Source organism: Sus scrofa, chromosome 10, assembly GCF_054392235.1.
Source record: "Sus scrofa isolate SSC_HxYL_T2T_F1_AM1 chromosome 10, Sscrofa_HxYL_maternal_Yorkshire_Landrace_v2.0, whole genome shotgun sequence".
NCBI classification, from domain to species: Eukaryota; Metazoa; Chordata; class Mammalia; order Artiodactyla; family Suidae; genus Sus; species Sus scrofa.
Genome location: NC_139392.1, coordinates 75,834,089 through 75,846,939, shown reverse-complemented (window position 1 = coordinate 75,846,939; position 12,851 = coordinate 75,834,089). Strand labels below are relative to the sequence as shown.

The 12,851-nt window shown below is 42.8% G+C and overlaps 1 protein-coding gene across 2 annotated transcripts in view; it reads left to right on the top strand.

The window, feature by feature from the left end:
* Nucleotides 1–12,851, top strand: part of APBB1IP (amyloid beta precursor protein binding family B member 1 interacting protein) — a 115,300-nt gene that overhangs the window by 74,451 nt on the left and 27,998 nt on the right. For both annotated transcript variants that reach the window (XR_014818010.1, XM_003130751.7), the window contains exons 8-9: nucleotides 8,048–8,134; nucleotides 11,209–11,352. Coding sequence is in view for 1 of the 2 variants with exons in the window: in XM_003130751.7 (XP_003130799.4) it covers nucleotides 8,048–8,134; nucleotides 11,209–11,352 (231 nt within the window). In the remaining variant the exon portion in view is untranslated. The remainder of the gene's footprint in view (nucleotides 1–8,047; nucleotides 8,135–11,208; nucleotides 11,353–12,851) is intronic.

The following is a 12,851-nucleotide window of genomic DNA, read 5'->3' as shown; positions in this document are numbered from 1 at the left end:
TTTAGGCCCCTCACTCTTTAGCATCACTCCCAAGATGCAGGAACCACGCAGGAGCCTCACTAGTGAACCTTGATGCCGGCCCAAGACCACCAGTGGTTCTCCAGAGCTACTGCTGACATCTGGGTGTGCAGACACTGCCGTACTGTCACTGAGGATCACTTAGTCATGGGAATGGAAACTGCTCTGACTAGAACATTCTCAGCATGATTATTGAAAGGACACAGAAGCATCTCATGGAAGCACGACAAGGCCCTTTGGGGGCAGCAATGAGAATGGAACATGTGGGACCCACAGTTTCGAGCATCTTTGCCCTGGCCCTCTCCTGGGCCTCTAGGTCCTTGTGTCCCTCTGTCCCTTTACGGGCTGTGTCCTTCCCCTCTCTCTCAGTGACCTCTTATTTTGCTCATGCATCTCCTCCCACTCAGCCCCTTGTGGCCAGCCTCAAAGGATGGCCACCTCTGTGAGTGAACATCAGACTTCTATGCTTGCAAACCCCCTTAGAAGGAGTTTGAAAATTATGTACCACTTCACACGTTTGTTTGTTGGCGTCCAAAACATTTCAGAATTTTTCATCACATCACACGTTGAAATAGATGCCGAGAATGCAATGCCTGATGTATTATCAGTTTTGGCATTTTAATAAGCTGGCCAGTGGAATCAAAATATAATTCCACAGCCATTTGATTCCCACCAGCATTCGTGTACAAAGCATGTGAATAAGCTTTTTTAAAAAACAGACTTTTTTGGAGTTCCCATTGTGGTGCAGCAGAAACAAACCCAACTAGGAACCATGAGGTTGCGGGTTTGATCTCTGGCCTTGCTCATTGGGTTAAGGATCCGGCGTTGCTGTGAGCTGTGGTATAGGTTGCAGATGTGGCTCAGATCCTGTGTGCCTGTGGCTCTGGTGCAGGCTGGCAGCTGCAGTTCTGATGTGACCTGTAGCCTGGGAACCTCCATAGGTAGGTTGCCCTAGAAAGCAAAAAAATTAAAAAATAATAAGAAGAAGAAAAACAGACTTTTTTTAAGAGCAGTTTTAGGTTCACAGTGTAGGGGAGTAGAGGTGGGGGCAGAGCAGGGGGTCAGGACAGAGGCTCCTCTGGCCCAGGTGGTGCTGCCTCTCTGGGACACTGGGTTAGGGCAGTAGTAGAGCCTTACTGACCTTGTTAGAGCAACTCTACTAAAGAAGCAGCTGAGTTCCTCTTAGTTTCTCAGTCTGGTTGGCATTAGGAAAGTTCCTCTTCCTGTTTGACTGTCGTCACAGGGTGGTCTGCTCGTCCAAAAGAAGCGGCAGATGTTCAAATGAAACTCAGCCGTAACATGAAGGGTATTGTTTTCCCAGCTGTGCTGACACCAGTGACATCACCCAAAACCAGAGGAGAGGTGTGAGGCCCGAGGTCTGTGTCTGCAGAGGAAGGCACACTCTGGTATTAACACTGGCCACTCTTCCTGCTGGCAGCCTGAAGAATCCCCTTTTCAGAGGAGGGATTGGGGAAATAAATTAACGTGAGGTCGCTGCGACCATGTTATTTTTATGTTCCCGGAGTTCCCATTGTGGCTCAGCAGTAGTGAACCCAGCTAGTACCCATGAGGATGTAGGTTCAATCCCTGACCCTGCTCAGTGGGTTAAGGATCCAGCATTGCCATGAGCTCTGGTGTAGGTCGAAGACACGGCTTGGATTTGGTGTTGCTGTGGCTGTGATGTAGGCCAGCAGCTATAGCTCTGATTGGACGCCTAGCCTGGGAACTTCCATAGCTGTGGGTGCAGCCCCAAAAAGACCAAAAAAAAAAAATTGTTTCTGACTTCAAAATATCAATTTATTAGGAAAAGAGTTGAAAAATAAAAGGAAATTTAAATCATCCATATCTCCACACTCCAACAATCATCCCTGTTGATATTTTAGGCAGTTCTCATTCCTTTGTTCTGTCCCTTTAACTGAAATGTGGTGGTGGTGGTCGTGGTTGATTGGGTTTCAACAATGAGGGCAGAGAGAGAACCACAACATCAGTCTTGCCCCAGGGAGAGGTGGCTGCCAGCCACCGTGGGAGGAAATGTCTTCACAGCATCTCCCCTTCTTTCCAACCTCTCCCACCAAGATCCATCTTTGACCTTCTGGGACCAGGTCCAACTGGGAGGAAAGTCATACAGACATCACATTTATGGGCTCCAGGATGGACTCCAGTTTTATTTTTTTAACTTTTACTTTTTTGGCCACACCCACAGTTAGGCAGAAGTTCCCAGGCCAGGGATTGAACCCACACCACAGCAGTGACAATGCCCGATCCTTAACCCACCAAGCTGCCAGGAAACTCCTGGACAGTAGTTCCAGGAGTTTTAAAAGAAGTCTGCTTTTGACTTCGGTGCCCCAGATGCTCTTAGCAGCCATTGTGGTTGTGTGTCTTAGGGTTGGTGGCATGAACACAACCTCAGGATCCCAGGGTCTTATAGCAACAGGTATTTCCTCTGTCCTGGGCCTGCAGGTCATCTGCTCATGGGTCCAGAATGAGTGTCAGATTCAGGTAGTCCCACATGTCTCTTACCGTCTTCAGCCAACAGCTACTTGGGACACACACTCCTCCTGGGGAAAGACAAGCATGCCAGAGAATGAGTGGAAACCCACAATGCTGCCTTTCATGTCCTCTGCTCAGATGGAGGCACTGTCCCTCCCCCAACATTCAATTGGTCAAGCAAGCCGTATAGCCAGACCCAACATAAGAGGGCAAGGAAACAGGCTCTGGTCTCTCTAGGGGAAGGCCCTGCACAGTCACCAAACAATGTGCATTGGTATATTCTGACACAGGGAGGAGGAGAAATTGGGGGCGATAGTCTGGTCTTCACGTGTGCTCCAGCTCCAGCCAGGCTCATAGTTCATGGGTGGTCCAGAGATACCTAGTATTTTTTTAAATTGAAACATAGTTAATTTACAATGTTGTGTTAGTTTCAGATGTATAGCAGAGAGACTCAGTTATACATGTACATATATTCTTTTTTTTTTTTTTTTGTCTTTTGTCTTTTTTTTGTTGTTGTTGTTGTTGTTTGTTGTTATTGTTATTGCTATCTCTTGGGCCGCTTCCGCGGCATATGGAGGTTCCCAGGCTAGGGGTTGAATCGGAGCTGTAGCTACCGGCCTACGCCAGAGCCACAGCAACGCGGGATCCGAGCCGAGTCTGCAACCTACACCACAGCTCATGGCAACGCCGGATCGTTAACCCACTGAGCAAGGGCAGGGACGGAACCCGCGACCTCATGGTTCCTAGTCGGATTCGTTAACCACTGCGCCACGACGGGAACTCCCCATATATTCTTTTTTAGATGTTTTTCCATATGTTATTTTGAGACACCGAGTATAGGTCCCTGTGCTATATACAATAGGTCCTTGTTGTTTATGTACTTTATATACAGTAGTGTGTATATATTAATCTTCAACTCCTAATTTATCATTCCTTCTTTTCTTCTTTAATAAACATGAGTTTGTTTTCCATGTCTCTGAGTTTATTTCTGTTTTGTAAATGAGTCCATTTGTATGTATTTGTGTTTCTCTGTCTGACTTACTTTACTTGGTGTGATAATCTCTAGGTCCATCCATGTTGCTGCAGATGGCATTATTTCATTCTTTTTTATGACTGAGTATTATTCCAGTGTGTGTGTGTGTGTGTGTGTGTGTGTGTGTGTGTGTGTGTGTGTGTGTAGATACCCACACCACGTCTTCTCTATCCATTAATCTGTCAATGGACATTTAGGTTGCTTCAAAGATACCCAGTGTTTAACTACCTCCGGACCTTTGTATATGCTTTTCCTCCTGCCCAGAATGCACTCTTTATTTTTTTTTCCCCTATCTGCATATGAACGTCATCCAACACAAGTTCAAACTTTGACCTCCTCTGTAAAGTCTTCCTTGATCATCTCAGCCCACAGTAATTTCTCCCTCTCTGAAAACCTATAGAACTGGGCTCACTTTGGATGTGTGCGGTGTCTTATATAGCGCTCCCATCTATAGACATATAACCATCTACTCATATTTATCTTTTCAATGTGATAGAAAGAGACTTAGGAACAGGGTTATTTCAGGAGTTCCCATTGTTGCACAGTGGTAATGAACCCTACTAGTATCCATGAAGACACAGGTTTGATCCCTGGCCTCGCTCAGTGGGGAAAGGATCTGGTATTGCCATGAGCTGTGGTGTAGGTCGCAGACATGGCTCAGATCTGGCGTTGCTGTGACTGTGGTGTAGGCCGGCAGCTGTAGCTCTGATTTGACCCCTAGCCTGGGAACCTCCATAGGCCACAGATGAGGCCCTAAAAGACTTAAAAAAAAAAAACAAAAACGAAAAAACAGGGTTATTTTACATGTAAAGGGTACCCGCAAATATTTATTCATGGGCTGATAAATGTTTGCTTGATTTATTCTTTATTCCAAAAAAGTGATATTAAAAATGTAACAGATTTGCTGTTTCTTTCCTATCCAGCTGCCCCCAAATCTTGCATTTTCAGAAGCTGTGAGAAAAAGCAGCAAGCTGTAACTGAAAGTCTCATTTCCCAATTTAAAGTTCCTTATTTTTTCAGCTCAGATTGCCATAAACTTTTGAATTGTGCTGCTTGCTACAGAACTTGCCCGGATTCTCACCCAAGAACAATCAATACTTTCTAAGGATTGCCCTGTGTGACCTCCAGCTTGGATTTTTCTTTGTGGGTTTTGTACTTTCACTAAAACAAAAACACAGTGTAGCACTATCACTTGGAAGGGGGGGAAAAGGGCATTCAGAAGCTTAAAAAACGGAGAAGGGTCTCAGAGAAGACACACTGCATCCTAAGCTTTCAGGGTACCCTCCTTAAACGAGACCCTTCATAGTTTAGAAAGGCTCTTCCCTCGTCTGTCCTGCAGAGGGTGACACGTGCCCTCCTTCACCCAGACTGATGAAAGAAAGGCACATGCCATGGAGTCCTCCTCATGTCTCATGTTCTCTGTCCATTCTTTCAACTCATACAGGATCACGTTTTCCAAGGGCCCTCAAGCAAGTGTGCTTGCTAGTAACACACTCTGCTCTCACTCTTAGGACTAGGTCGTCTAATTCTTCTTCATTTTGGTACAATACACATACATAGAATTTACCATTTTAATTAATTTTTAAGTGTGCAGTTCATTGTGTCAAGGCCATCCACAGTGTCATACTGGGGTCTTTCCTATAGTATTTAGAGCATTTTAATGCTGAGAAAACTCAAGGCTCTGGCACTGATTGACCCTGGACAAATCACATAATCCTTGTTTCCGTACTTGTGAAATAGCAATCATACCAACACTGTGGGGATCTTGTAAGGATGAAGTGAAATGCATACCAGTGAGGCCTTGGCGTATAGTTCTGGCAGATGGTATATGTTACATGTTACAGTTAGTCACAGTCCATAAGCCAAACAATTAAAATTAGAATCATTTCCAAACCCTATAACAATCACTCTAACTCACAATATACTGTCCATTCAAATAACATGTAAAAGTTTGTCTTTAAAAATACATTAAAAGGGAGTTCCCGTCGTGGCGCAGTGGTTAACGAATCCGACTAGGAACCATGAGGTTGCGGGTTCGATCCCTGCCCTTGCTCAGTGGGTTAACGATCCGGTGTTGCTGTGAGCTGTGGTGTAGGTTGCAGACGCGGCTCGGATCCCGCGTTGCTGTGGCTCTGGCGTAGGCCGGCGGCTACAGCTCCGATTCGACCCCTAGCCTGGGAACCTCCGTATGCCGCGGGAGCAGCCCAAGAAATGGCAAAAAGACAAAAAAATATGTATATATACATTAAAAGGTAATCCTAATTATCACAACCTCATAAATCAACTATACTTCAAGAAAACTTAAAAAAAAAAAAATTAAAGGATAATCCAGGAGTTCCCGTTGTGGTTCAGTGGTTAACGAATCCGACTAGGAACCATGAGGTTGCGGTTCGATCCCTGGCCTTGCTCAGTGGGTTAAGGATCCAGCGTTGCCATGAGCTGTGGTGTAGGTCGCAGGCACAGCTTGGATCCCACATTGCTGTGGCTCTGGAGTAGGCCAGCGGCTACAGCTCTGATTGGACCCCTAGCCTGGGAATCTCCATATGCCATGGGAGCAGCCCAAGAAACGGCAAAAAAAAGACAAAAAAAAAAAAAAAAAAGATAATCCAGTAAGGAGTTTCCACTGTGGCACAGTGGGTTAAGATCCAACTGCAGTGGCAGCATAGGTTGCATCTGCAGCTCGGATTCAATCCCTGGTCCAGGAATTTCTATATGCTCTGGGTGTGGCCATTTAAAAAAAAACATAATCGATTAAGAATTATGGAAGGAATTATAGTGGATTCATTTCCCCACTTTATGCATTGTTTCTAGGAGATCTAATTATGCAAATTTTGTTTGTCTGTAGTTTGCTTCCTCTCTGTCTAGTACACTCTGTTCTCAAAGTTCAGTGTAAGTAAAAGTCATCCAGGAAGCATGTTGGAATGCAGATTTCCAGGCCCCGCCCTGAGATTCCAGCTCAGTAGGTTGGGAGCCCAGGGACATGCATTTTACGGAGCGTCGAGATGGTCACACCTGAGAAACACTCCCATGGTGTAAATAAACATGCCTATCTAGACTCAGGAGCGTCCTAAATTTAGTCACTACACTCCCTGGGTGTATGTTCTAGTTTTAATACATTTTTTTCAGGCATTATTTTCCTTACTTTAACTATGGCAGCGGTCGCTCAGAATCATTTTGTGTATGGATACTTCCCTGTACTGGTTCTGTAAAAATTAGTCCTTAGACACTCATGATTTTCTGGAAACATGCATTAAGCATTTAGTTTCAGCTTCGTCACTGATACTAGGTATTTAAAAGGTATGATGCATGGATTCATACAAACCCCTCTTGGAGACCAGGCTCCCATCTGCAAGTGCTTTTCATCCATGATCTTCCTTGTCTTTGTTAAGCTGGCTGTCATTCCAGGAATGCCCTTTCTGCTTCTCTCTGTCCTTAGGTTGTCAAGTTGCAAATTCCGTTATGATTGATCCATGCAGCTTTTTGCTTTTTATAAATTAAAATTTTTTTAATTTTTATGTAATTTTTACTTCCCATTTGCAGTTATTACAAAATATTGGCTATTTTCCCCATGTTGTCTGATACACCCTTGAACTGATCTTACACCCAGTGGTTTGTACCTCCCACTCCCACACCCCTAGGCTGCCCCTCCCCTACCACAGGGAACCACTAGTTTGTTCTCTATATATGTGAGTCTGCTTCTTTTTGTTATATTCACTTGTTTATTGTATTTTTTAGATGCCACAAATAAGTGATATCAGACAGTATTTGTCTTTGACTTATTTCACTTAGCATAATGCTGTCCAAGTCCATCCATGTTGCTGCAAATATAATCTTTTTGATGGCTGAGTGGTATTCCATTGTGTATATGTATCTTTATCGTTCATCTGTCGATGGACATTTAGGTTGCTTCCATGTCTTGGCAATTATAAATAACACTGTTGTGAACATCAGGATGCATGTATCATTTCGAATTAGTGTTTTTTGGTTTTTTTTGGATATGTACCCAGGAACAGAGTGGCCAGTGAACCACAGTTTTGTTTTGTTTTGGTTTAGTTTTTGCTTTTTAGTTTTTAAACTTTTTAGAATCTCTGGTCCCCAGGGCCTTAGGATCCTACCTGGTGATCAAAAGCAGGGGACATGAGCTCCACCATCCTGCAGTTCCAGGCTCTTTCAAGGGCATCGGGGTTACCCAGTTTCCAACACTGGATGATGGAATTGAACAGTCAAATGACATTGTATTCCCTGCTGGTGTTTTTCTCTCTTTTGTTTGCTTCCTCATGGATTGGGCACTATGGGAAGAAGGGAAGATGTTTCTTCTGGCCAGTGATGCAGTGTCAGCAGCCCATAAGCACCCTCATAAGTACTTGGTTGACAGAGACCATACGCTATGGTCCCCAGTTTATTGCATACACGTACATGTCCTCTGTCCAGCAAGACCGTGAGTTCTGTGCAGTGGCTGCCGTGGTAATGAACACTTGCTGATCTGATCTTTACTGTCTTATCTAGAACTTTTACTTAGACAACAAAGGGAAGAAAGAAAGCAAGGAGACAAATGAGAAAATGAATGCGAAGAACAAGGAATCTTTACTGGAGGTAAGTTTAATTTTGCAGAGAAGGATGTTACCTCTCTCTGTTTTTAAGTTATTTGCTTCTCAGAACGATGGGCAATTCTGAGACACGCTGATATTTTAACTTAGAGTTTTAAAGGCACATTGTTGGAAACCAGCTGTGATGGAAAAAATAAAAATCATTGAAAATAAAAGAAAGAAAATCACATTATTGGGAGTTCCCCCTTGTGGCTCAGTGGTAACGAACCTGACTAGTACCCATGAGGCTGCGGGTTCAACCTCTGGCCTCGCTCAGTGGGTTAAGGATCCGGTGTTGCCGCAAGCTGCGGTGTAGGTTGCAGATGTGGCTTAGATCTGGCATTGCTGTGGCCGTGGCAGCTGTAGCTCCAATTTGACCCCTAGCCTGGGAACTTCCAAATGCTGCAGGTGCGGCCATAAAAAGAAAAAAAAAAAAAAAAGAAGAATGAAGTAAAATCACATTATTACTAAATTAGAGCCATTTAATTTCTTGGTTCTTGGAGTCAGTTGATTAAAAGTATGGCTTTGAACAGTCTATTTTACTCTTCGTGGAATTGGCTTGGTAATTCTTGACTGAAAGACATGAATCCCCATAAAACTCATCGCTCCATATATTTCATTTCTTAAGTGCTCCACAGGAGTCAAACCGAAGGATTTCCTAGTTTTCTTTGCAGTGAATTCTAAGATGCCTTCCAGCAGCCAGGTGTGGTAGAAAGTGTGAGATTGGAGTTGAGAGATCCAATCTGAGGTGGCTCTGCCTGTTGAAGTTCATGTGTTACTGGGCAAGTCCGAGAACCTTGGTTTCCTGTATCATATTGAAATTTTTTTTTTTTTTTTTTTGGCGGAGGCATGCATCAGCTTGATGTAGGATCTCAGTTCCCAGACCAGGGATTGAACCCAGGCCATAGCAGTGAAAGCACCAAGTGCTAACCCCTAGACCACCAGGGAACTCCCCTGCATTGTAGTGAATGATTACAAGGATGTAGGGAAGAAGGGGAAACACAGCATGTAAACCATTGTACAGATGTCTGCCATTATCACCCCTGGCATGTTCCATAAGTTAATTTGCCAGTTGATTTTTTGAAACTTATGAGTTTTCACATAGCAACTCGGGATCTCATTAACCACTGAGCCAGGACAGGAATTCCGAATATAAGAGATTATTGCTAAAACAACTAATACCAGCTAAATTTGGGGGGAACCAGGAAAAATGTGAACAAAGATGTGTCCCAGCTCCACTACAAGTAAATCTACTTAGAGGGTGTAAAATTAGAATACTCTCCTTTTATGGGACTGAATGAAAAGAGGTTGAGAGTTATACAAAGAAGAATCAGGAGTTCCCGTCATGGCTCAGAGCATCCATGAGGACGCCGGTTCAAGCCCTGGCCTCACTCAGTGGGTTAAGGATCCATTGCCATGAGCTGTGGTGTAGGTTGCAGACGCAGCTTGGATCCTGCTTTGCTGTGCTGTGGTGTAGGCCAACAGCTATAGCTCTGATTTGACCCCTGTCCTGGGAACCTCCATATGCTATGGGCGTGGCCCTAAAAAAAAAAAAAAAAAAAAACAGAAAAATCAAAAATAAATTTGAGTATTTGAACTACAAGATAGAATAATATGTAATTACATCACATTGTGTTTTAAATATATTAAGAATTATGTAATGCTATGCAAGTTTTGACTTTTGACAACCTGCACCTAGAAAATATAGGTGCTTTTCTACAATATTAATAACTGCCCTCTGTCACTCTCCTTTTCTGATACCACAATATTAATAACTGCTCTCTTCATTCTTTGATAAGAAACTGTCCCCCAAAAAGGAAATCTTGCCATTTTTGATGAAATGGATGGAGCTTAAGGTCTAAATGAAATCAATTAGAGAGGTGTGTTGTAAAAGTAAGCAGTAAGTAAAGTCTGTTTCTGTTATTTTATTATTTTATTATATTATATGACAAAAACAATATTAGACGACAATCGTATCTCAATTTGGGTCTTTTTGGGGGTTTTTGGTTTTTGCTTTTTTGGTCTTTTTAAGGCCACACCTGCAGCATATGAAGGTTCCCAGGCTAGGGGTTAAATCAGAGGGGCAGCCGCAGGCCTACACCACAGCCACAGCAACGCGAGATCCAAGCCGAAGGTCAACGTCATAGCAGAGCAACGTCACATACTTAACCCACTGACTGAGGCCAAGGATTGAACCCATATCCTCAAAGATACTCATAGGGTTCGTTACCTCTGCACCACAGTGGAAGCACCCCCTAATCTCAGTTTGAAATAAAAGTATGCCAAAAGTGAAATATTAATGTTCACATAATTTCTGTATTAAATTAATTATATATTATCATTTTTCTGTTTACCAGCAGTGAAAGTCATGTTTTTATTTACAGGGAAAGAAATAAGTTTTCTATTTACTAACTTATAATAACAGAAATAGACTTTACTTGGAATTCCCATTGTGGCGCAGTGGTTAACGAATCTGACTAGGAACCATGAGGTTGCGGGTTCGATCCCTGGCCTTGCTCAGTGGGTTAAGGATTCAGCGTTGCCGTGAGCTGTGGTGTAGGTCGCAGACGTGGCTCAGATCCCGTGTTGCTGTGGCTCTGGCGTAGGCCAGCAGCTGCTGCTCCGATTTGACCCCTAGCCTTGGAACTTCCATATGCCACGGAGCAGCCTTAGAAAAGGCAAAAAGACCAAAAAAAGAAAAGAAATAAAGAAAAGAAATAGACTTTAGTTAATGCTTACTTTTACAAGACACCAAGATTCTACCCACAACCTTCCTGATGAAGTTGGGGCTGTCGTCATTCTAGTTTTGCATGTAAGGGAGCTGAGGTTTAGTGAATGTGCCTGTGGTCCCAAGCTAAGTGGTCCAGAAGCCTTGAAGTCCCAGTCGGAGCTGAGACTCAGCCACCATGGTGGTCTTCCTCTCTTTGGCCACTGGTTTGCGAGGTCAGTACACGCATTCAACCAGAGTTGTACACAAAACCATTTTTAGCTTGAAGGTTCGTGTGCCACAGTGTATTTAAACTTGAGCAAAAAGTGTGTTTTATCTTTTGTATGTTTCATATCGTCAAATCTCAATTTCAGGAGAGTTTCTGTGGAACATCCATCATTGTGCCAGAACTGGAAGGCGCTCTTTATTTGAAAGAAGACGGGAAGAAATCCTGGAAAAGGCGCTATTTTCTTTTACGAGCTTCCGGAATCTATTATGTCCCCAAAGGAAAAACAAAGGTCAGAAAGAAAAAAAAACACCCTTTCGCAAAAAGGCATTTCATGAATATGAAACTAAAGAGATCCTCGTGTGGTCATTTAAAAATACTGTCTTTGGGAGTTCCCGTCGTGGCGCAGTGGTTAACGAATCCGACTAGGAACCATGAGATTGTGGGTTCGATCCCTGGCCTCACTCAGTGGGTTAAGGATCCGGCGTTGCCATGAGCTATGGTATATAGGTCACAGATGTGGCTCGGATCCCGCATTGCTATGGCTCTGGGGTAGGCCGGTGGCTACAGGTCCGATTAGACCCCTAGCCTGGGAACCTTCATGTGCCACAGAAGTGGCCCTAGAAAAGGCAAAAAGACAAAAAAAAAAAAAACTAACAATAAACTTAGTGAGAAATGTTCAAGATCTATATGGCATAAAATATAAGATTTAATAAAGGAAATGAATTAGAACTGAATAAATAGAAATGTACCATGTTGCTAGATGAAAAGATATTAATTATCCCCCTTATTTTTCTATATATTCTATTCCAGGAAAAAATTTCAATAGGATTCTTTCTACTTGAAATTCAAAAACTGATTCTAAATTCATCAGAGAAAGATACTGTTCCAAAATAGACACACAGAAAACTTATGAAGAACACTAGCGTAAAACTTTTCCTCCCAGATATCAAAACATTAGGCAAAAACAATCCAAGAAGAGAAAACAGGTCAATAGAGAGCCGTCTAATATTATGAAAGAAATTAAAGTGAGTGTTTTTATAGAAGTAGAGAATGAATGTGATACACAACAGATTGTGTTGAAATAATTGTATATCCATTTGGAAAAAAGTTTTCTACTCCATACCACGTTCGAAAAAAATTTTTTCTTTTTATGGCCACACCTATGACCTATGGAAGTTCCCAGGCTAGGGGTTAAATTGGAGCAGCAGCTGCTGGCCTATGCCGCAGCCACACTACACTGGATCCAAGCCGTATGCTCGACTTCTGCCGCAGCTTGTGGCAACACCAGATCCTTAAGCCACTGAGCGCAACCAGGTTCAAACCCACATCCTCAGGGAGACTATGCTGGGTTCTTAACCCACAGAGCCACAATGGAAATTCCTATGTTCCAGATTAAATCTCAGGTTGATTAAATATATTTGGAAAAATTGTAACAGTGCAAGAAAATATAGGTCAGTATTTTCATAATCTGGCAGTAGGGAAACCTTCCTAAGCAAGAGTAAAAACTCAAAATTATAACAGAAAGTTAATAGCTTTGACTATATAAAATTGTGTTTAATTCCTCACGGCCAAAGACCCCAAACAGAAAGTAAAAGAGTAGCTCTCAAGTCAGTATATTTGCAGCATGTATAACCAAGTATGAATATCCATAAAACATGGACCTCAACAACTCATGAAGAAAAAGATAAACACACTCATAGAGAAATGGCAGTCCTTGCTAAGAAGTCACAAAAACAGAAAAATCAGTAGCCAGTGAATAATTAAAAAATTGCTCTATCTTACCAGTAA